This window comes from Phodopus roborovskii, unplaced genomic scaffold (genome assembly GCF_943737965.1).
Source record: "Phodopus roborovskii unplaced genomic scaffold, PHOROB, whole genome shotgun sequence".
NCBI classification, from domain to species: domain Eukaryota; kingdom Metazoa; phylum Chordata; class Mammalia; order Rodentia; family Cricetidae; genus Phodopus; species Phodopus roborovskii.
The window spans coordinates 2,514,956-2,540,400 of NW_026126415.1; the positions used below are offsets into that span (position 1 = coordinate 2,514,956).

General features: G+C 43.6%; 1 protein-coding gene across 1 annotated transcript in view; it reads right to left on the reverse strand.

Annotated features, from left to right (window-relative positions):
* Itga2 (integrin subunit alpha 2) overlaps positions 1 to 24,674 on the reverse strand; it is an 85,144-nt gene extending 60,470 nt beyond the window's left edge. The window contains exons 1-2 of the mRNA XM_051183080.1: positions 24,580 to 24,674; positions 144 to 261 (exon numbers count right to left, since the gene is read on the reverse strand). Of these exons, the coding sequence (XP_051039037.1) occupies positions 144 to 261; positions 24,580 to 24,637 (176 nt within the window). The 5' untranslated portion in view covers positions 24,638 to 24,674. The remainder of the gene's footprint in view (positions 1 to 143; positions 262 to 24,579) is intronic.
* Positions 24,675 to 25,445: the final 771 nt, after the last annotated feature.

The following is a 25,445-nucleotide window of genomic DNA, read 5'->3' on the forward strand; positions in this document are numbered from 1 at the left end:
TTTCTGTGGGGTCTGGGTCAGCCAGAGTAAGATGGCGAGTCTGTCTAGGAACAATGTCAAAGCACTGCCCATTAACGGTTTATTCATTCAAATATATTTATACAATTATATTTTATTGAAATAGTAAGAAAGAATTGCCTTACCAGTTGCCCTGTGGGGTTTTGAGCTGCTGTACTGTATAGCCAAACTGTTCACTTGAAGGACCGGAAAATATTTTTGCTCCTGGGAGGCCAACATTGTACGCCAGACAACTTAAAATACCTATTTAAAAATTGAAAACATAGTCCATATTGACAGTTTTTTAATGTAAGCATATAACGTAATTGTTAAAGAACATGTTAAAATAAAGCAACCTTTCTTTGACCTGATTGGTAATCAAAATTCTCGTTATCCGCGTTGATAAGAAATAATAGTTACTACCTCTAACATACTTAAGTGGGCCCTGGCATGGGTCTGGACATTCAAATGCATAATTCATTGCCTCAACTTATCCTCCTGGAGATAGTTGCCAGTGGTATCTTTGCTTCACAGGAATGTTTGAGGTTCCAGGTTCTCACATTGAGTGATAAGGGAAGGCCAGGATTTGAACAAGAGACTGTATCAAGACACTTGGCTCATAAACCGTTGTACTATCTCTGAGAATTACAAAGTGACTTAAAATCTATGCATGTTTCCTCACAGCGCAAGACTCTAAGCTACTCACACACGGTGTCTGAAGGATGCCCTGTTCTTGACATGGTCTCCACATGAAATGTGTGTTAAAAACGCAGTGCTGACCAGGGAGGGAGGAAAGGCACAGCCCTGGACGTCAGCATCATTTTCTTTGTTTCTTTTTTTGTTTTCCTAAAGATTTAGGAAATGGTGCATTATCTTTTTATTCCAGTGGGAACCGCCAAAAGCACTTTTGTCTTCTGACTTCTCTTCCATAAGGGTCAATAAATGACAATCACAGAAAACAGAAGAGACTGAAGGAGACTTTTTTAAACTTCTTGTTTCTGATGGAAAGGGAGAGAAGGGTAGGGTTAAAGCCCTCTGGGACCGAAAGCCTGTGTGCTGGGAGCCCTTCCCACTGTCCCAGCCAGGCTCTTTGCATTTGAAAAGATGGTAGTGTGAAGCAAGCTGTGTGGTTTAGCCTGTGTCTTAAAGACTGGACTATTCAGGACTATTTAAACTTACTGCCACTCTCTAGGAAGGTTTCACTTTGAGGGCAGCATTAAGGCCGCGTGGTCCTCGCGGTGTTTTGGCCATCTGTAGTTGCATGTTTGAGAGGCTGGGAAAGTGGCTTGCTTTACCACTGTGCTTCTGAATTTATGGGAGGAGATTCTACAGACTGCTCCAAAGGAAACATGAAGTCACGATGACACTTTGGGAGCTGAAGCAGTCCATGTGCGTTTCTAGGTGCCAGAAATACTGTACTGGGCGTTTGTTTGTTCTAAAACGCTCAGCTCATTATTCCTGAGAAACATAGACTTGCCAGAAAGAAAAGGGCACATATTCATTTTGGGATACACCGTGATAATCTGCATGGGCCAGCATTTGGAAATTTGACCTGTAACATGTGTCTCTTCATAGGACCGCTGTTCCTTTTTACTGAGGGAACAAAATGCAAAAGGAAACACCAGCCCAAAGAAATCTCAATACCGAGAATGGCATTCAGAAAGCTAGTGTTTCTAATCAGTACTCATCTTCACCCATCACGAGAACTTAGCAAATACTGTTTGAATATCTTTCAGGGTTTATGTATACTATGTCAGCCGGTTTGTCGTCACCAGAAAGAATGCATGTGCATTTAGAGGCTTTTGTTTTACATAATGGCAATTATATGTTCTAAGAAATGTGCTGTTAGGAGCTTCTGCTCTTATGCAATCATAAAATGCACATAAACACACAAGATCACTATTATACTCTTGAGAGACACAATCTTTTGAAGTTTTTATGAAAGGTTTTTTTTTTCATACAACGTATTTTGATTATATTCTTTCCTCTCCCTCAACTCCTCCCCGTCCCCCTACCCAACCAACTTCATGTCCTCTCTCCCTTCCTCTTGAGTTCATTCACTCTACGTCATCCATTTTCTGACTAAAATGCTGCTATACTGCATATTATATATTACTATATATATGCATGCAGACATACATAATGACTGACTTACAAATAAGGAAATTGGAGTTCTATACAATCTAATGGTATAGAAAACATCTTTTAAAATGGAGGAAGTCATTTCAAACACCCCAAGGTCTTCCCGTAGCTCTGAGAAAATCCAGTCTCCTCCCAGAGCTTCACAGGTCCTTCCTGCCGGATGCTCATGTAGCCTCTGGCCTCACCCCTCTGCTTTCCTCCTTGCTCACCGGGTCCCAGACACAGCCTTTTCCTTCTGTCCTTCAACACACCCAGAACATTCCAGTCATGGCCTTTGAGACCCGCCTTACTGTCTTAGCTTTCTCCAAATTCTAGCTGTAGGTTTTGGAGATCATTAGTCGTACCGGCCTGCGTTTGAATACTCTCTGTTCTAAGGAGTTCCTTAGCCCCTGGTTTTAGTGGCAGTGCCGCCGCCGCCTTCCAGCACTACGCCACTGGGGGACTGTTACCTCCAGTTTTCTCAGGCGTCCATGTTTCTTTTCTTTTCCCCCTCCATATTGTTATTTATTTTTTTCTTCTATACTTTTTAAAATTTAAATTTGAAGCAAGCTTGCTTTACATGTCAATCCCAGTTCCCTCACCCTCCCATCCTCCCCTCTTCCCCCCACCAACCCCCATCCCATCCCCTTTCTGCTCCCCAGGCATGTGTCTAGGCTGAGAGAGTGTCCCTCTGTGTGGGATAGACTCCATAGTCCATTCGTACACTAGGGATAAATACTGATCCACTACCAGAGGCCCCATAGACGGCCCAGTCCATATTTCTTGATGTTTGCATCTGTCAACAAAAATGTAAGCTTCTTGGGAGAGCAGACCTGGCTTTTGTTTACCCATGTGTTTTCATCTCTCTCCTGCGTCCATTCCCTACGTGGTGAGCAGCACTGGGGTTGGTTACGGCTGCTTTAGACTTGGCTTCACATGGGTCTTTGGGCTTTGCTCCCAGGCCCTCCCTCGTGTTGGCATAGAAGTGGTCCTAGCTGCTTAGCCATCTCTACGACCTCAGCACCCAAGATGGTGTCTACCAAACAGAACACAGCTTAAATTAGCACATGTTTCTCGATGGAGATTCTGAATATAAAAAAACTGCGGGAGAAATAAGACAACCCAGAGTTCCATTTCTCAAATACAAGTTCCAATTCTCAAATTATTTTTTAAAAATATTTCCTCCCAGCGTTCTCCCTCTATAGTTTAAGCCATAGTATGTATCTTTCATCCACTGCATCCAAAACCACGCTGAAACCTACAGTATCTTAGCGGTCATGTGCTCGTGACTGGAAGAATTATCATTACTTATTGGAATCCAGAATAACCTTGTGTGATTGCAAAGCCCGTTACCACCGACTGACCATTAAAGAAAGTGAAACTCATGAAGGATTAATACCCTCATTGCTTATGTCCCAGTTTTTCCTCAAGTCTTGGCATGGCTCATTTTTCTCCAACGTCACTGTTTAGAAGTTCTGTTCACGTTCTCATAAAACATGCCATTCATCATCGCTGTCCCTTTACTCTACTGATCCTAAAATTCTCCTTTCCTGTTATTTAAATCATTTCTTCAAGACTCTGCTTCTTTTAATAGATATAAGCATTACCAAACACACTTATTTCCCTCCTAAAATATATTTATGTCTCAGTATCTCCACAATCTATTCACATTGGACAGAAGTTTCTCAGTTTCTGTAAACCTAATACTTGTTAGATGAAGTATCCTGTCTAATTCTGTATCAGTTTCTCCTTTATAACCCCACCATTTGTAATGATACTTTCCTATTATCTCTTTAAGACCAAATAGGTATTAAGAACTATGGAAACATATTCATAGCTGTGTTTGGCAGTAGAGTCTAGTCACATGACCTATGGAGATTTAAGCCCATCTGTGTGCACCGAAAGGGGATTCCAGTGAAGGGTTCATTTGCAGGAAGACATGGGTAGATGCACAAGAACAATTCAGGCTAAGAGAAGAATCGAGACTGGATGCGAGAGACGGTCTTGGAATCAGCCAAATTGTTTTGACAGCTATTCCTCGGATCCCAACGAGCCCATTCCTACAGGGTTATGCTCTTGTTTCAGGAGCGAAGCTGTTCCCTTTAACACATGATGGCCAATATAAGGAGCACATGCCCAGCTCTCCCTGAGTCTACATCACAGGCTGCCAATGCTCTAAGAAAATGGGACATGCTTCTGCCACACCATGGATCCTGACCATCAGCAGCTGTAGAAGCCTTCTGTGCATCAAGATTTATACCCAGGGAAAGGTCAGCAATGACCAAGGCATGGGGACACTCTTAGGGCCAGCAAACCTGTCCAGGAGAACAATGTCCAAGGTTCCAGGGGATATTCTGTTCTCACAGAGTTCAAACTCAGTGCCTAGGGACCCACACTCCCGTGGGTTATATGGCTGAACCACAGACATACTGTGCTGGTGACCATTGTTTTGCAGTTTATATTATGTCTTAGGTGCTGTAAACAAGCATACTCTGTGAATCTTAAGCAATTTAATGCTTCCTAGCAATCCAAAGGATTTGATCTTTAATAATTATAGCCAGAGATCTGGAGAAATAGCTTAGACATTAAAATTGCTTGTTATTCTTATAGAAGTCCTGGATTAAATTTCTAATATTCACACAGGGTGGTTTACAACCACCTGTAACTCCAGTTCCAGAGGATCTGAATAGCGACTTTTGAACTCTGTAGGCATGTATGTATGTATGTATGTATGTATGTATGTATGCATGCATGCATGCCTGCTCAGGCATGCACACACACAAACAAACACTATTAAAAATTTAAAAACTAAAATTTCAAAAATGTTCAAAATAAAACTTTTGAGAATGCAAATTGTAGCACAGTAACTAGATGGAATTTGACAGTGCTATTTAAGAACAGTAATTGTGAAGACTATAAGATAGAATAGAAATGATCAATAAAAATATAGTAAAATGGCTTTCAGGATAGAAGGAAAATGTTCAAAAGCCTCAGAATATTAACATAGTAAGTAACAGAACTGTGAGTAAAGTTTTTTGGCTTCTAAGTTTCTTGAAATACATTATAATATTCTTGAAATAAGTAAAGATCAGGTTATAACAAGACAGTACTTTTCCTTCCAACTTGGTACTAGTAGAATGACACGCACGGTCTGTTTTCTTCAACCTTGAGTGTCTCATCTAACCATCACATCCTTGAAAATGCCACAAATAAAACATAAAGGACAATTCCACTCCGTTGGAGTGACTTTGATTCTTAATCCTATGTATGATCTAAGAAACAGATCTCTGGAAATATGTGTCATCATATTCAAAAGGCAATGGGCATAAATGTTTTTCATATTTTAAATGCTTGTATAGCAACTCTTCAGTTCTTTGGAAGTATATGTAATATTTCCCTGTGAAAACTTAGTCATATCCACATGATGTGATTTACTCTAGTCACAACTGTCCGCCTCACAAAGCTGATGTATTTATTCACACATGTGTTTACTAAGCCAACAAACATTTATCAAATGCTTACTACATAATTCACACCACTGTTAGTATAGGTGGGCGGGTCTTTGATTATCTTTCTATTGCTGTGAAGAGAGACCATGATTAAAGTGAGTTATAAAGACAAGCAGATGAGTATGGGTTTGCAGACAGTCTCTGAGGAAGAGTCCATGACTGTCGTGGCACACAAGCAGGCTGGGGCTGGCAGTGCTGATATCCCATCCAATAAGGCCACGCCCCTTAACCCTTTCCTAAACAGTTCCACCAATAGGGCAGGGAGCATTCAGCTCTTTGAGCTATTCTCATTCAAACCACCACAGATGAAGAGAGTGAAACACGCCTTCTCTTTTCTAAGTTACTCACAGGAAGGGTGTGTCCTGGTCATTGCAACCCCAAAGCTCTGAAAAACATCTGCAACTTCCACCAACCCAGACTCTCGGGAGTGCAGACCCGGAACCCGGGCTCCACCTTCTTGAAATGGTGGTTTCCTGTGCCCACGGAGATGGAGATCTGGGTTCTGTAGCTTACATACTGTGGGTCCCTCTCTAAAGGAGACCTTTCTCCTCCTCACATACCAGCATACCTCTGCAGGAAAGGACTAGTGTGACTCTGAGAACTCAGGGTTCAGCTCTGCTTGCTCATCTGTGCCACATCCTATAACTCAGAGGATTGTGAGCCACAAGTGCCGGGAGGGAGAAGGAGACACACCTGCTGTGCTGCAGGGGTAAATGTTCCTTAGCTTCTCACAGGCTCATATCTTTAATCTCTGAGAACACAGGCGCACCTAAGACTCCTTCCATGTACAGAAATTTTACTAATATACTTTCTCATAATACAAAGTAATTGGAGATGCTTCCTTTATATGAATTTCTCATTTTACATTTTGAGGCACTTAGATGATTGTCTCCTCACTTAAATGATTACATTTATTTCAAAGCTTTTTTTTTAGAAGCAAGGTTTTGAAAATGTTTATAGAACATCTCATTGATTTTAGATATTTTGATGGTTAGTGTTAATTATCAACTTGACAGGATGTGGACTGACTTAGGAGGGAAGAAGAAGATTGTTTATTTCCTGGGCATGCCTGTGGGGACTGTCTTGATTGGGTTAATATGGGGTATTGCCCCTGGAGCTGGAGTGAAAGGTGATCTTGAACCTTGAGACAGATATTGGTAACTGAATTCTCGTCCTCTGCAAGGGCAGAACATGGTCCTAACCATGGACTCCTCCCTGCTCCGGTTTTCTAGAATACTCTTAATGTTCTTTGTGTTATTCAATATAATGACTAACTTAAGCTGAGTCAGCACAACTCCGCATTTGCATCCAAGTTGTAATAATGTTTAGAAATGATGGTATTAGGAAGCAATTAATATTGACATTTGAAATGGGACTCTTTGTTCAAATAAACAAAAATCTCAGGGCTTTATTTTATTTTTTTTAAATATTGGTACCTAGTTCCATTATCAAAACCAAACCCATCTCATATACTTGATAAATAAATCAATCTGAGTGAATGCTGAGTACTTCTCAAGTACATTGAAAAGCATCATTAAGAGTGTGCAGTTGCAGAATGTTTTCCTACCCTAGAGAACCCCCAGATCATTCTTGAACTTCCAAATGGGGTTCTGAGCCTGTGGTTCCCTGCTCCAGGGCATGGGACAGAAGGAAAGCCAGGCAGATATCAACATCCTAAATTTGTAACAATAATTTATCTATAAATAACCCTTTATCGTTCAAGCACTCTAAAAAGCTGTTCCGTTATGTTTTCATCATGTTTTGCTTACAGTTTTTTTTATATAATTATTCAGTGATAACAACTACAGCTAGCTATGCTTGCACTTGCAATTTCTGCTCTTTAACTTTGCTATCCAAACACACGAGTCTGTGTTCTCAGCCTTGGAGACCCCAACTTCAAGATCTGAGGAGGTCTCCTTCCAAGATTCTCCCTTCTCCTGGTTTTCCCGCTCTCAGATTTCCTTTCTTGCTCATCTCTCCTGTATGTATGCACAATCACTGTTTTCAATCTTAAAGTTATTTTAAACATTGTATGTCTTACATGATTTCGCCATGCTTAAGGAATACTCACTACTCTTACAGAGGACCCAAGTTCGGTTCCCAGCATCCATGATACCCGCCTGCATCTACAGTTCCAGGGGATCCGAGTGCCCTTTCTGACTTCTGAGGATGCCTGCATGTACATCATACACACGGACTCACCGAGGCAGGCACATAGACACAAGTAAAAACTATCAAATGTTAAATGCTACAACAAATTGCTATTTGATGGGGGAGTCATATACCATAAGCAGGAACTGTCTTTGCCTGGGAAGCTTCTGGATAAATTGCTGAGAAGATAAAAGTTGTAGGACAGAGACAATGGAGGCAGGGCTGCTGGAGAGACTTCCACAAGGTCTGTGAAGCTTGCCCAACACAAGGGTGTGGAAGGAAGGAAAGAAAAGGCAATGATAGACCGGCATGAATCTTTGTAGGAAAAGGGATGTCACATATGGTAGTTTAGTCTGTGTCCATGCCATTGGTCTGCCTTTTGTCTTATCTGGCTACAATAGAGAGTCAGGAGTGGAGGTAAACTGAGTCAAGATTCCAGTCAACATGGAGGAACTCGCAGAGGATCGGTGTTGGAGGAGACAGCCTGGCTGGGCTTCTTGTCCTTATGTTTACATTACAGCAGACATATTGGGTTCCTGCGGCTACTGCAGAAGCCAGTGTCTTCAAACTACAGAATCATGTAGGCCCCAAATCTCACCTATTATCCACCCACCACAGTCACGAATTTATCATCCAAATCATGTATGAGTGATGTTTGAGTATTACACCGCGGAACAAAATTTCTCTTCATCCCTGGGCTTCCAAACTTACCAAATAAATGATCTACGTCCAACATATAATATGGGGCAGATGTAGGGAAGTCGATCCCATCCCAAAATGCAGAAATCATAGTGAAGGAGTCACCAGTCTCAAATCGTCTGACATGAGAAGAGTTTTCATTAGCTCTGACAATAACTCTGTCATTCTCCTGTGAACTATTGGCACCACAGGCCTTCCTACCCATAGCAGTGGTCTTAGGTCCTTAGAAACTTTAAACTCACAATACACGCCACAGGGATCTGTTCCAATAGGTAGATACTGTTAGCCTATCTTCCCTTGTAACCTCCTCTGTGCTGGATTTTTCTGGGTCATCAAGGGTGATAAGTCCCAGTTTTTATTCAGTTGCCTCTTCTTTTAACAGTTTCTAGGTTAGCAAGGAAAAGATAGGCTTTGCCTTCAGCATTATATCTGGAAGTTGGCTCAGCTAAACGACCCAAGTTTAAGCTTCACGACTGTGTTTTCTGGCAATGCATAGGCAAACTTAGATCTCATTTTCTGCCACAATACAAAGGAAGCCACATTTCCTCCAGTTTCCAATAAGGATGCACCATAGTTCCTTCCGAGCCTGGAGGCAGTTTGAGCATCTGTGTTTATTACATCCTCCTATGGGCTGCCTACAGCCCGATCTTATGCAGGCATTTTCACAATTGAGATTCCGTCTTCTCAGATGACTCTAGCGTGTGCCCAATCAGCATAAACCTAGTCAGTACAGCAGTAGATATAGGCTCGAGGGACTTATTTTTGAGGGGCTCACCGTTCAACTGAATAAAATGGGTATGGGAAGAATGTAGTACCTTCGTTCTCCCCCCCCCCAGGGTTGGGCTTACATTGGATTACATTGGTAGATAATTAATTTGTCCCCTCAGGACAAAGGATAGGTTTGCAAACCCTTGCAGTGAAAAGGCAAGTCCACAAATTCACTCCCTCTTTCCTGTAGGACAGTGTACCCCACAGGCAGATGCTCACCCAGCCTTTTCATACAAACACTCAAGACTAGCTGGGGTATATCAAGGGGAGCCTAGGTCAGGCTCCTCGTGCTATTTGCTAAGCTGTGAGTAACGTCTTTCTCTGCTTCACAAATACAGTGAATGCATAGGTCATGTGTTGGGCAATTAAATAAAGGGAATAGCATCACTGTCATGATCAGAAATAAACATCTAAATATATTATGTAGACTCAGGGAATGCTGTGAGCTCCCCTCAAAAGTCCTGCATTGATGCTGGAGTTGCCAGTGTGAGTGAGTGCAGTTAGAGATGGGGTCTATCAGGAAGTTACTCAAATTGAATGAGGCCAGAACTCTAATCCAACATGGCCAGTGTCGTCCCAAGAAGAGGAAGCAACATCAGGGCTCGCTCTCTCTGCGTCTCTTCCTCTCTTGGAGCGCGTGCATGTGCGCATACACACACACACACACACACACACACACACTCAAAGGAAGCACCATGCAAAGACAAAATAAGAGATGGCCATTTGCAAGCATCCTACCCATTTCACCCATTTCAGTGTTTGTCCCCAAAGCATTTAGAATGCAAGCCTCCATCACCATTAAAGAATAAGTTTGTGTTAGTTAAGGTATTTTGTCCTCAGGCTCTGTCATGCAGTGCTAGAAGATTAGACAAGGGGAAGCCTGATTTTATCAGAAAATTTCAGTTTACGGCTCCAGGTTTCAGAGATTCTGTCCATATAGGCACATATATAGATACAAAGAAAGAGATATATTCCAGATGTTTCACAAAATGTTCATATTTTTATGGAAAATTCAGAGTGGTGTGTGTGTGTTGTGCACGCGCACACGTGTATATGCGTGTGTGTGCGTGTGTGCATGCACATGTGTGTGTGTGCCTGCATGTGTCTGCATGCATGTGTGTGTATGCATGTGCGTGCGTGTATGTGTGTGTGCATGCACGTGTGTAGGGGAGTGAGTGGTAAGCAGGGAAGGAAAAAGAAATAAAAGAAGCTGCATCAAGACCTGGAGGATGGCTGCAGGCACTCAGGTCATTTCAAGGCCTTTTAAATGTTCACAGTTCAATCCTGAAAGGAAGCACCATCTCAAAACTCCCACTGCAATTGTTTCTTGCATCCATTTACTGTGACTTGGTGCCGCCCAGCAACTCAATAGATTGTCTTCATTTTGAAAAGGATGCAGGAGGGTGAGTTGCATTTGGCGGGCTTGCTGTCTCCCGACAGTGAGCTGGAGACAGTGAAATGATTGTGCTGGCCCAGGAGTTTCTGGGAGAACTCCCTGAAATCGCTCCACTGAAGTGATGGTCTACCCTTTACTTCCTCCGCGATGCCTTCCGCGTTAGAGAGAAGCCCCTTTCCTGTCTGGCCTTCCCACTATTCTACTCCACCTCAGGTAGCTGGCAAGTCAGGGCCTGTTCTCTGGTGTGCTCATTATGAAGGGGATGTCACACACCTTCAGGCAGTCTATGAGGGGGAAATCATAATTAAAACGAGCACTGCTTGTTACATCTCGGCCCACAGGGAGCTTTACTAGAAAGTCTTTTCAGAAATAATTTTTCATACGATATACTCTGACCACACTTTCAAATTCCCCTGAGATCCTCCTACCTTGTCCCCCACCCCATCCCACACCCCACATTTCTCTACAGCCTTTTAAATTGTCTTTGTTTTTCAGATTATACTACAATTTCTCTCTTCCCTTTCCTGCAAACCCTCCTACGTGTCCCTCCCCTTCTCCTTCAAATTCGTGTCCTCTGTTTCCCACTAATTGTTATTATATGCGTGAGTGCGTGAGTGTGTGTATGTGTGTGTGTGTGTGTGTGTGTGTGTGTGTGTGTAGGAGGATCTGTCTGTCTGTCTGTCTATTCTGTTCGGCCTGTGTAATGTTGCCTGTGTGTATGTTTGCATGTTTTCATTGCTGACGCTTTGGCACTGGATGACCCAGTCCCGTGTTCTTCCCTGAAGAGGTCCACCTCTTCCTCTTCCAGCTCTCCTCAGGTGCCTGTAGTTCCCGGTGTAGAGCTGAAGCCTCATGGACTTTCTCCATTCATCTGCACATGCCTGTTGGTATCTTCCCTGTTGAGATCCCATTTCTCATGGTCTTCCCTGGTCATCTGAGTCTTTCTTCACACACCTTTTTAGTATCTCTTTGCTAAGTCCATGTTCCTCTGCAATTGCGTCTCATGAAGTAGCTTGCTTCACAGCTACATGCCCGGTTCCCCCTCTACCCCTACACAGTGCTTCTCAACACTTTAATTCACTTCCTCAAGTTGTGGTGAGCCCCCAACCATAAAATTATTTTTGTGCTACTTTGTAATTAATTCTGTACTATTATGAATCTACAGGAAATATTTATGTTAAACAATGGTCTTAGGTGACTCCTGTGAAAAGGTCGTCCGATGCCCCAAGGGGTCAAAATGCACAGTTTGAGAACCACTGTTTTAGAACCTCTTTTCCAACACACCTAAAGCTTATGTAGCTGACACCCCAACTCTCCTGCACATCTGACCTCAATCTGTCCCCTTGCTCGCTGTGAGCTTTTTCCCAGAGGGCCCTGTGTTTATTACTCTTACTGCTTCCCAGCTACTCTTACCCATCAAGCTCTCAGAGAGTCTCCTCTGTCTGTCTGTGGTAGACAGACTGCAGTGCCCCCCCCCGTGATCCCCAGACAGACTGCAGCGTCCCCCCCTCCCCCCACCGTGATCCCCAGACAGACTGCAGCGCCCCCCCCCCCCCCCCCCCCCCCCCCCCCCCCCACCGTGATCCCCAGACAGACTGCAGCGCCCACCCCTCCGTGATCCCCAGACAGACTGCAGCGTCCCCCCATCCCCAGATAGACAGCAGCTTCCCCCCCCGTGATCCCCAGACAGACTGCAGTGTCTCCCCCCATCCCCAGACAGATTGCAGCGTCCCCCCAGTGATCCCCAGACAGACTGCAGCGTCTACGTCCCCCACCCCCACCCCGTGATCCCCATCATCTCCTGACATGCATGCCTTTAGGTGAAAGTAGGATCCTTCGCTTTATATAACACATGTGAAGATTAAAAGCAAAGGCAGAAGCAAAGGTCATGGTTAATACCGACCACCGATGCGAAGAGCGGAAACACAACCCTCTCTCATCTCAGCCAGTGAAGCCGGGTCCCCACTCTGGACCCTCACAAACTCAGAAAAATGCATACTATTTCACATCAGCACAAGTGTGGCAATTTGTCATGCCATAATAAATAACTGATACGGACTCTATACACAACAACATATTGTCCCATTTCCGCCTAGCACTCTGCCTTCTTCCTTATGTTTTTAAAGTTTATTTATTTATTCATAATAAAATATAATTGCCATGTCATATGCCTTATATCCTCTGCCTGACCCATTTAAACGTGTAAGGGGCAACACAGTGTTTTTGCTCTGGTTGCAGCTCCAAAAATTTGATGAAGCGGAAGTTCTTCAAAGAAATAAAATAATTGTACTAGACAAAACATTTATTTGGAGTGAGAATTTCAACCCCAGGAGCACTTTTTTTAAAAAATGGCAGTAAAATACTGATTCCCCAAACATATCTACAGTAATCTTTTATAACAGTTTGTGGCTGTATATTTTTATCACCTCTCCAAATGACTGTTTTTTATAAAATAATTCTCTACAGGTAACATCATGATTCATTTCTTTCTTTTAGCATGGTGACGTTATACCAGTTAAGTATATCTATCCACTTCCTCTGTACATTTTATTTTTAATGTTATGTAAATGTCTGGGGCTGCCTTCCAATCATAAAGGAGTTAGGATATTTCAAGGCACTTTAACTTTTCTTTTATGGGAATTAATCCAGAACTCTGGATTACAAAACTTAATAGTTAGGTTGTCTTTGTTATTGAACTATGTTGGAAGACAGACAATAGTCTTAACTTTTCATATTTAATAAAAACATCAGGGTATGTGTGTGGTAGGGTCCATGCAGAGATATCCCTAAAACTTAATCTCTACATATTATATACTGAGTCTGCTTTGTCCATAAGAGTAGGGACCATGTTTACTTTATTAGCTGCCGTATGGTGTAATACTCACAGTAGAGACTATCAGCAGTAATTGTTGAATGAACAAAAAACAATTAACCAGTTAACTTCTAAACAATGAATTGCTTCTATAATAGTGGATGGGCAACAAAGATCTGATTAATAGGGAAATGAATCAGCGTCTGGCTGATTCAAAGCAAGGGCTTGGAGTGTAGGGTGCTGAGCTGACTTGTTGATGGATGGATTAGTAGTTATATTAATGACCACATGCTATATACTATTCTGTATATGTAAAATTTATAAACACATGCATTAAAAGTATATGCTGTGAGTGAATTCTTATGTTCATGCTAGCATACAGTTTTCTATTTAGAATTCTATAGAACTCACTTTTCTTCTTACGTAGTTGCTGGAAAACCTTAGGAAGATTGTTCACATTTGATGGTGCCAGGGTAGCAGAATTATGACAAAGGCAAAAGTTAATTATTTTTTAAATGTAAAGTATCCATTAATGCTATCTAAGAGCTTGGCCTGAGCAGCCTTGTGATCTAGCTTCTCAGTTTATGACAGCTGCTGCTTTCTCTCCATAAAATAGGTCAATATGTGTTGCTCCTCCAATACATTGGATAATGCATGAGACACTCTCAACAAAGTGCCCAACCTGTGATGGGCATGCAGGAAAGCCTGCTTCGTTCTGTTTTTACCCTTATCACCATTGTGTTTGCCGCAGACTAGCACGCTTCTTGGGAACTTTCATAAATGGGACCACTTCATAGGACACACCTACTTTCGCCACAGATGAACAGCACATCCTGAACAATTCCCATTTAATTTTCTAAAACTGCTGTATCACGACTAGTCAGGTGACAGATGGCTGCATTTTACACACAGACACACAGAAAAAGCACACCACGAAAACCAAGAAAACAGTATCAGTCCTTGGACCCTCCCAGGAAGGCCACACTGACAGGAAGTGGGTGCCACAGACCCTACTATGGAATTAACTAACAGTCTTCAACTCAGAGTGCAGCTAAACATTACCCAGAACATAGGTGGTTACTGGAAATGGTCATAGGATGCAATAAGCTCTTACACACACACACACACACACACACACACACACAGAGGAAATCTGGTTTTAGTAGTATTATCTTCAGTATGAACAGGATCACAATGCAGGAGGTACCTTCTCCCCGCAGAAACAGCCAGGTTTGAATTCGCAAAAATGAGCACATGGCATGCGCAGCTAAGCTCGGTAATGTTTGGCTTACAGATACAGACACACAGAAAAGGTCAAATGCGGAAAATAATACCTTCAGCTTCTCGTGACTGCGGCAGCGTAACCCCGCCCTTGGCATCCTCGGGGAAAGAAAAATGCATCGGGGGAGTGGAAGGCCCACCAGTCACCTTAGCACTGTTCCCCAGTGCCTGACACTCAATGGCATTATGATAGGCATGCTGTTATTTTACTGTTCCCCTAAGTAAATAAATGATAATAAAGTAAATCCATTCAGTCTATGGATTTACAATAACAAAAAATCGTTCTCTCCTTTGTAATAATTGCACTTAATTATCCTTGTGAACCAACAAAGTAGAATATAATTTGCTTAAGATCTACCTTAAGCCACCTAGAGGAGTGATGGCATGTTACCCACTCTCCACACCTTCAGTTCTCTATGGCTACCAGCAGGAAATGCTCTCAACACAGGTTGCTTTCTCCAGTGGTTTTCACTAAGAGGACATCCCAGGAAAGGAGGATTATCAAACCCCAGATGTCAGCAATGTTGATGTCTGAACTGTACTCTAAACAGTGAGAGGTCTGGTAAGCAACATTAAGTTGTTTAACTTTCCGTGACCGAATATTTTGATACCTTTCCATCACGAGGCAGAATCTCATTCTCCTCCCCCTGATGTGAAGAGCGACTTGCTCATTGTTTGCATGAGGAGATGCAATGATGTGACTTCTACTTCAAGAATAGAGCAGCCATGGATTTCTCCCAGCATCTCTTCACAGTTTTGGTTTTGTTAAATTATATGCATAGGGCACGCCTCTGTGTAGGTTTGTACACAACAGTGCAGGTGTCCTTTGAAGATGTGCCAAGTCTCCTTGGATCTGGAGTTAACTGTGGTTGTGAGCCTGTGAGCTAGCCTACATGGTGGTTCAGAGCAGAACTCGGGTCCTCTCCATGAGCAGAATGTGCTTGACACCACCAAACCATGTCTTACAACTCTTTTCCCAGTATCTTTTTGAGATTCTTGCCTTTGGAGCCCAAGTCACCACACAGGATGTTGGGTTGTGCAGCAGGTGCCTTGCTACAGAGACTAAAGGGTGCTCCACAGAGAGGGATTGCTGCTTGCCCTCTGACAGCAGAAAATGGCCAGAATACCCAGCCAGGACACTCCTGAAAATCCCAATATAAGAAACTACAAGACATAGTAAATGATGGTCAAGGCACTGGCTTAGGGTGACTGCAGAGTAATAGCTAACCCGTGCAATCTACAGACTGTGGGTCATAGTGAATTGCCATGGCGGCAAACAGTGTCTTCCTTCCCTTCTTGAAGTTTCTGACACACGAAAGTGCCAAATATCCTCAAGTGAAAAATGCTGGAACGGTGTGTTTAACAACAGCAAAGACCTAAGAAAGGTTTCCAAGGAACTATTCAAAGCGTGATCAAAAGGCATCTTGAAAACACATACATAGCACTGCAGTTTGGAATACCCTGTGCTAATCACTTCAAATTCCAGGTACAGCAAGGGTGTGCTGAACTAGATAAGCTCTTGAGGTTTCTTCTGGATCTACATCAGAGGGCTCTAACCCTAAACTTTTTGGCCTGAATCTATAGATTTTTTTTCCACAAGATAGATATTTTGAAGTCATAACTTGAAAGCAGTGATTCCTTGTGAATAAAGAGGATTAGTATATCAATTTATAACTGACAAATTACAGAAAGTAAATGAAAAATACAATGTTGGTGAAGTTGATAGATTTCTACATTGCAGATAGCTATTTATGTGTAACACACACACACACACACACACACACACACACACACACAGCATCTGTGGCATTGCAATGCTGCTTTGGGAAGTCATCCAGAAGGAAATAGGATTTAAAAGAATCTTCTTGTGTAGATTATTATATACAGCAGGGGTGAGGGAAATCCCACAGGATGCAACCTAAATATCCAACAATGGTACAATAGCTAACCAGGAGAAGGAAGGATACATTGATTCATGCCCAAAGGAAGACCTCTTAACCTACAGATTTTCTCCATATGGCTCTTTCACATTAAGCAGCACTCAACAGAACTTCAGCATTGCCTGAGGAGGCAGTTCTAAAACAACAAAGCCAGCTAAAAGCCAAAAGTACTTACATGCATGCACATATAAATACACATATACATATATACACATACATACATATATATACATACATATATACACACATACATACATATACATACATACATATACATGCATACATAATGAAACGAATAGTGACTAGAACATGAATACTTGTGCATCTGCTCTAATAAGAGAGTAATCTTGGAACACAGTATGCTTGTCTGTGGTGAACGAGCGGACGGTAGGATGAACTCCATTCAGCAAGTGCTGCTAAGGGTATTGGTTGTCTGTATATGAAAACATGAGCTTTGACTTCTCATTCTCTGTTATATTTTTGGTTGTGACCCTAGCCTTTATTAGCTGAGCCATCTCTCTAGCCTGACTTCTGTGTAACGTTTACTGTTTTTCCGCCCGCCGCCTGGTATTGTCCTGCCGCCGCACCGCCAGCCCCAAATACTACACAGAGACTCTGTATTTGATACAATACTGTTGGCCTGGTTACTTGTTTCTTATCGGCTAGCTCTGCCTTTAATTATTAACCCATTTCTGCTGATCTATGTATCTTCACATGGCCTTCTCTTACCGGGGAGGTGGCTGGCGTCCAGCTCTCTCCAGACTCTCCATCTTGACTCTTTCTGGCGTGACTAGGACAGGAGAGGATCGGGTTGAATTTCCTGGTGTTCATCTGTCTAGGTTGTAAGTTATTTCTCCCTGAATAAACATCTATTCGGCCTATTTGTTTATCCTGATCCTTATTTACCGCAATACTTCTGCCTCTCTCATTCACAAAAATCCACTGCAGGAAAATGTAGGTCTGCATGAAATACAAGATAAATACTGTTTTAAGGAATGCAGGACAGTATCTTTATGATCTTCCATAAGGAAACTTTCCTTGAAGTTATAGCTAAACGAGAATGAAAGCAATTACCACAAAAAGGTAAGTTTCACTACATTCCCATTAAGAACACCGCCAATACGCACCATTAAGAGAATGAAATCCACCAAGTGGAAGACTGTTTTTGGCTCACACATAACTGGCTGCTAAAGTGCTATAAATCAATACAGAGGTGAACAACTTTACTGTGATTCTTATGTTCATTTGTGTTCACAAACAGAGTATTAACAAGGCCAGTGACGGTGGTCACCAGGGTAAGATGCCCAGTGCCAAGCCTGGCGACTAGAATTCCACCTCCCTAACCCGCATGGCAGAAGGCGGGAGCTGACTCCTGTAAGTCATCCTCTGATCTCCGCACGTGTGCTAATGCATGCATTCCTCCTCCTCTCCTACTAAATGAATAAATGCAAACGTAATTTTAAAAATAATTAACAAAAAATAATTGGTACAGAGGAGGGAGGGGGAAGGCTTGTCTTCTCAGAGCTTATAGTCGATCAGAACAAAGCAGTGTTCGGAACAGCGTGTGACAGCTGCTGGAAGGGTCCACCTGAAAAGGGACACTAAGTTGCATGAAGGATGGGTTTGCTTCCTGAGGCACACATACTTCAGTGAAACAGAATCAAATGGTTTGCAAAACAGGAGTTGATAGCTCGAGTACATCTGACCAAAGGCTAATGGCATCATAAGGCCTTAACCCTCTTCCAAACAATAACCAGAAATAACATTGCAATAAGGCTGTTACAGCCTGACTATTTGGGTGCCAACATTAAACATTGTTGTAATAAAGGAATTTCTTAATTACTATATGTTCATAGATCATTTTCGACTCTGTATTTTCATTAGGACCATATATTATGTTTTCATACTAGAAGAAAAAGTAAAGATCGTATAAGAGTCTTATAATTTCCAGACCAAGCTTCCCTTTTGTTTCCCCCTCTGAATAACATTAACAGACACACAGAAAACCAGATCAGTTAATATGATATAACTGCTTCATGCACCCAGTGCTCACAGTGAGATTTAGAAAGGGTCACAAAATCCAAGACAGTCCTCACTCAAGCACCAAAGAAGCTGTGGGCTAAGGGAACTGACTGCCACTGGGGAACAATTCGGAATAGAGCTGTCTGGCTGCTCTGGCCAGAATCTGGCTTGTATTCTGTCTGTGCAGCCACATGGTTTCCATGGAAATGAACTCAGGCCTGCATAAAGACAAAGGCCACCTTTCGATGAATGACAGCTGCCAGTGTCCAGGGTGGCCCCTGGAGCAGCGGCTTTCCCATGCTTTTTAACAAACAATGAAATAATCTCAGGCACTGTCAATGCAGCCTCTAATATGCTTTCATTTGCCCTGGTCTGTTTAAACATTAACCTCATTTTTATACAGAACACTTCTTACCGAAGACTGTCTCTATTCACTTTAGAATGATAAAAGCAAGAATCACAGTTGTAGGTTTAGAGCAGAGAATGATAAGGGAGTAGTCCTTGTCTACAATTCAGGGTTCTTCTAACTCTTGGGCAATGCAAACAGACAAATCTTCAAGAGAAGCTACAATATGTTTAAAATTATTGGCTGCCACAGTATTCTGCAAGCTGAAAAGGCTAGAAAAAGTCTGAAGTTTAAGTTTGTACAGCTTAGTGAATGTAACTTTTCTGTGCGTGAATCAGCAAGCCTAGACTGGACAAAAACAGAATACATGCAATTTGCAGTAATTATAACTCTAATAATGTTAAGAATGGAGGGAAGGAGATGGCTCGGTGGATAAAGTTCCTGCTTTGTAAGTATGAGGCTCTAATTTGGGCTTCCTATGTAAAGGGAGCTGGCCATGGCATTGGACATCTATAACCCCAAGGGGAGGTCAGAGACAGGTGGATCCTGGATCCAGGAAAGATGCTGGCTAGCCAGTATAGATGTAACAGCAAGCTCCAGATTCAGCAGAGACCTTGTTTCAATAGATAGATAGATTAGACAGACAGCAACTGCAGAGGACATCTGGCTCCTACACATGCATGCACGGGCAAGCACACACATAATTGTGCATGGACAGATATATATAAAACACGTACACATAAAATTACAAAGCAATACCAGGTTTCTCCTCTCTCGTTTCTCACTTTTAAGATTCTTTCCATACACACTAAAGCTGTTCCCCCTCACTCTTGACTGATATCCACAGATGCCTCAACCAATTTAGGGAAGATTATATGTGCATCATGAAGGATTATGATTAGAAAATCTGAGATCCAACTATCATGAGTCACATGCAAATGCTTCCATCTTTGTTTAGATTCTCCCCTCTGCCAAGGGTTCCTTGTTGTGTGACCTCTTACACTTATTGCTCACTTTTACTTACTCACCCCATGGAGGCAATCCAAGCAGCCACACCCACTAACTTCTGCAAAGCTGTCTTGTTGACCAACAATGCCTTCTCCAAGAACGTCCGTGGTGCTTCACTTTCTACAGACTTCTTGCTAAGTTTCCAGTTGTCATTTTCTCTCACCCCAATACCGCTTGTTGCTCACATGACCCTCTAAAGTAGGGCCCAAGTTCTGGCTAACGAACGCTCCTTCTTTCTTTGCCTGACTCATCAACACAATGTTTTCGGTTGTCTCCAGACTTGATGCCTCCCGTCTCTTTCCTTATCTCACCCAGCGCCTGCTAACTGGAGGGTACCCCTGGATGTCTCTAGCTCGACCTCTCCACTTTGATCACCTGTTTCCTATAACTTGCCTCTTTTAACACTGCTCACCTCAATACATGGCTGGACATTGTGTTGCATATCATGAATCCATATGCATCTGCTCTGTCTTTTTTCTTGTGACAGAGTTAAGTCCATCACCAAATCCTATCCCAGCGTCTCTTTCCTGACTGCTGCTCTCTGGGGGTTTCTTTTTAATCATCATCTCTCGCCTGGTGTGGTGGACTGATACTAAAACTGGTTTTCTCCTGGTCATGCGTGGCATCTTCTACCTGGCCTCTGTCCCTTGTCCTCCTTCTGGTCACTAGAGTGCTCTGGCAGTGAGCAAATCTGAGCACATCACTTTCTTGTTCAGGTACCTTCAAAGTCTACCCCCCCCATGCTCTAGATAAGACTCTGGCTCCGCCATAGTTGAACAGCCTGAAGGCCAGATGACCCCTGACCTCTCACCTTTTCCTTCTCTGAGCTTGTATTCTCTGCTTCGTGATCTGTTTCCATAGTGTCGGGTTCCTCTCTGACCTATGAGTTACGCTCAGGCCCTCCTTCTTGCTGTCTCTCAGCTATCCATGCTGCTACCTCCATCCAAAGTGATGGCCTGGACCCCATGACCCCTTAGTCCCCCATGGAGAATCTAAATGCTAATGACTTCTTCTGTTCCTATGAAGGCTTTTTCTGGAGGCTTGAACTTTTAGTGTCACAATGGTATTTCTTTCTCTAAACTCAACATTTTGTTCCATGTCACTCTTTATATGAAAATATATTTGTTATGCCATGGAAACACACAACAACTCTCAGTTATATAAAGCACAACTAAGTTTAAAATTATATAAAAAAAATTTAAAAGAAGTTGACAGGAATTTCCTTTTGAAGATTTAGAAACTCAAGGACAATGCCAGACACTGATTTTATCTTTCTGTGAGGCTACCCACAGTATATTTGGCTTCATCTTTCAAGTAACTGCCATCATTGTTGCAAGATGGCTGAAGCTTCTCTGACTCTTACATCTGAATCTGACAAAATCATATTGTCTGATTTTCCCAGAAGTCACCTGTGGGTGTCAACCTGTGGGTTGTGACCCCTTTGGGTATATTAATAAGGTTTGAAAAGCGAATATTGGGTACATATGTGGAATGCCTGTATGTACTTAAGAGTAGGATTGGGCAGTACAGAAAAAAAAAAAAAATACCAGTCAGATAGGGAAACTGCAGCCAGATGGTAGAGAATGTTTATGAATGTCAAGAAATCCTGTATTAGAAGCGGTGGGAAACAGCAAGTGTTTGAAGTAAGGATGTAGACTACTGGACCCAGAAAAGGTAGCATTGCCGGTGGCAATGAGGATGATAAACTGAAGGGACAAGAAACAAAACAGGACAGCCCGTTTCAAAGTTACAGATGCCTTGATACAAGAAGATGAGGGCTGGAAGTAGGTCTCGGCAGAAGCTGCATCCATTGGTAGGAAAAACTGGAAGAATCTGGATTGTGAGCATGAGGTTGAAAACATGAGAAACAGGTTCCCTTCCTGCTTGCATGCCACACCGCCTGTAAGCCACGGGAACTGTAAAAGGAGAGATCCTGGGAGATGGGTAGTGAATTCAGCTTAGGAAATACTGAGTCTGGCCTTTTCGTTGGGCACACTGGTGTGGACATTTGGTGTTTTGAACTCAAGAGGCGAGAGAGGCTAGAGATCCTGTCTTGGGGAAGGAGCTGGGCCCAGAGGTGCCTATAGAACGAAGAGGGAGATGAAGGGAAGAACTCTCTGCAAATACTGTTTAGCAATAGGTAGAAGATGAGCCCCCAAAGGAGGTGAGGTGAAGCTAAAGATAGGAGAGGACAGAAAGAGAGCACAGGGCATTTCATGAGGAAATAAAAAGCTAAAAGAAAGACTGTTTACCACGAGCAGAATCTATTGACTCGTTTACAGGTGAAGGAGAGTAATGTGCCAGAGAGGGAGAGAGGGCTGGCGGCTCAGAAGGGAGTTAAGAAGCAGTGTGATCCGTAACCCACATGAAGGGTCCCTCGGCCCCTGAGCCCACTGGAGAATGTGTGGATTCATTCATGTTAAGGTTACAGATAATTTCCTCTCTGGATGTGTACGTAACTTACAGATTATTCACAGATTATCTATGAGTCTTGTGATCGCTCTTTTCCACCCTGACTGCCCATGGACAATGAACAGTGATAAATATGGAACAAAACAGAGTACTTGTTCCTCTTACCCACTTGTGAGAAGGGTTATGGAAAACAAATTTGAATGTAAGCGTTACAATGAAATCCAGGATGAACTAACTTCCTTCTAACATGGTCTGTCTGTGTGCTGTGGAAAATCTAAGAGGCTGAAGCACGCATTCATGCATGCCTTTACATTTCTAACTTTTGCATATCTTTGCATCAAAATTACGCATGCCTATGATCTATAAAGAATAATCCACGTGTCTGTTTAGTGCTATCAATGTTGAAAATGTTTATATAGCTAAGGCAAAATAAAAATGTGAAGTACTGCTGGCCTACAGCTTTCAACTAAATGTCAACCTTAGATACCCAAGGCCTTGAAAATCACACTACCTGCCTACGAATCTCAACTGCCCTCTCAAATGGCAAGTTGTATTATGTGATTCCATTTAATTAAGTGAATGAAATGGAGAGAAAATGTCTTCCTTGATTATAAGTAATGAAATCAGAAGGTGGGGATAAATACCTGGAGTAGTTTTTTTTTTTTTTTTCAGAAGATGTCATATAAACCTCATCTGCTTGCTGACACTGAGTCATCCTTGTTAGCTAACTGCTGAAGAAAACCCCGGTACCTGACTTCATGCCTTTCGGCAACACATTCCACCACAGCCCTTCTCAAGGTCCCTCCCAGAACAAGCCTCAACATTTCAAGATTAGAAAATGATGAGCTTCTGGGCCCTCTCTGAATAATACCAACAATTAAAGGGAGATGAATTAAAGGGTGTTTTTAGTTCCTCTTAGGAGAGGTCCGGGTCAGACCCTCAGAATCCAGTGCAGCTGTCTTAAACTCGTAGCTAAGAGCTGATGACCCCTCAAGTCAATGTGTGTCCCTAGGACAGACCATATGTGAAGGATGGCTCACCAGGTAGCACCCTCATATCTAACAGCGCCCTGCGTCTCCTAGGGCGTTGGGGTGGAGGTATAGGATCTCTTCTCTCTGACATACAGGAAACGGAACAAGGCTATCTGGGACTGGTGTTCCTTATCCTAGAGAAAGATAGCCTCAGAGAAGCACAGTTTAGAGAATGCTTTTCCTTTGTAAAAAGAATTGAAAACTAGTGTTAGCAGTTTAAAGTCCAGAGACAATTGCGTCCTTCTCCCCTCAACTATCCTAAAAGCCATTATTTTAGGTACATGCGCGGGTGTGGATAAAGGTGGAGAGAAAGTTCTCCCGAGTGTCCCAGCAGCCCTGCTGGATTCCCCACCCTCCTCCCTCACTTAGGGCAAAGGAAGTCAGGCCATGCAGCCCAGCCGGCTCCCGTGTCCGCGAATCCCTTTGCACAGTCTAAGATGAAGAAAGCAGATAGAAGTGGCCTCAGCTTTTCTTTCTTTGAAGGACAGCATTGCCACAATAAGAGGAAGTCTGGAGGGAAGGAAGACTCCCCCAAGCCCCCTTGCCTAGTATTTAAGATGCGTTTGGCTTTCCTGCCTCCGGTAAAAAGAGACATGGGTGCTTCTTTTCTTTCCGAAGTAGGAATAGGGGGCAGTGTGCCAGACTGTGGGGTGAAAACGCTCATGAAGGTTTCCTGCAAAGCCACGCTTTGGGAGCTGCAAGCTGCAGCCCTGCGTTAGATCCAGGGTCCCTGATTCAGGGCTAGCTCAGCGCCTGCCTGCTGGGTCAATAGGAATCTGGGGGACCGCCAGACCCGAGAGTAAGAGAACATCTAGACCAAAAGAGCTTCCAAAGATGGCTTTGAAGGGGGCTGGACCAGGTGGAACGTGTCTTGATACAGGTGTGTGTGTGTGTGTGTGTGCGCGCGCGCCCCTGTCTGTCCGTCCGTCCGTCTGTCTGTCTGTCTGTCCGTCCGTCGGTCCAGCGGCTCCAGTCTGCCGGGGTCCCGAGTCCATGTGGATGCCCAAAGGCTCTGTCGCTGTCTCTCCAGCCCCAGGACCACTACGATCTCCCCAGCCTCAGCCGCACACGGGAGCTCAGACTTACCTTGAGCGAGCGCTAGCAGCCGCGGCAGAAGCGCGCCCCCTGCCTGTCCCGGCCCCATCGTGGGTCAGCTCTGGGAAATCTAAGGTGCTGTGCGGTGCACACAGTAGCCTTGGTGGAGGTCTCCCAGAAGTTAGAGGCTTTCCAGAAGCTGCCCCCAGGACTTCTCTCCCGGTCTGGATGAGAGCAAAGGAAAAGTTGCTCGCAGCTTCTGAGCTAGGACCCGCCCCTGCCCGCCCCTCCAGCTTGGGCAAACTCCGGATCTGCCCTGCCACGCCCCCACGGAGCCCAGCCCTGCAGCGGCCCGCCCGGGGCTCCACGGCTAGCCACGATCCCGCGACGCCCACTCAGCCCACGCATGATTCAGGCAGTGTGGATGGGACCACCCGCCTGGTGTCCTTTCTTGCCCTGTATCAGACTGTCCTAGTACATCCGACCCAAGAGTGCAGGGCCAGCCCCTCCCATTCCATTTTGTATTTTGTCCACAGGAAATCCCTAGCCAGACCCCCACACACACCACACCCCAGGGCAGTTATATCAGGCCATAGCCTTCTATAGCTCTCAGCAAGAGCCCTGAGCCCTGAACGCCGCTCCTATGCTGCTAGGTGCGTGCCCTTCTCTGCTTTTCCTGAGTGGGTGGAGAAAGGGACAGAAATAAGCTCGGAATGACCAGGTTCGACACTAACTCATCAGAAAGAGCTGCTCGCAAGTTATGATTATCCCCGAGGTACTGTTTTTGCACCACAGAGGGATGTGTCTTGGGGGAGGAGAGGGGATCCTTCATTTTGAGGTGATGAGGGCTGGAGCACTAAGTTCCCCTGATTCATTTCAGGACAGGAGAGAAGAGGGAGGAGCCCCTGAAGACTCTC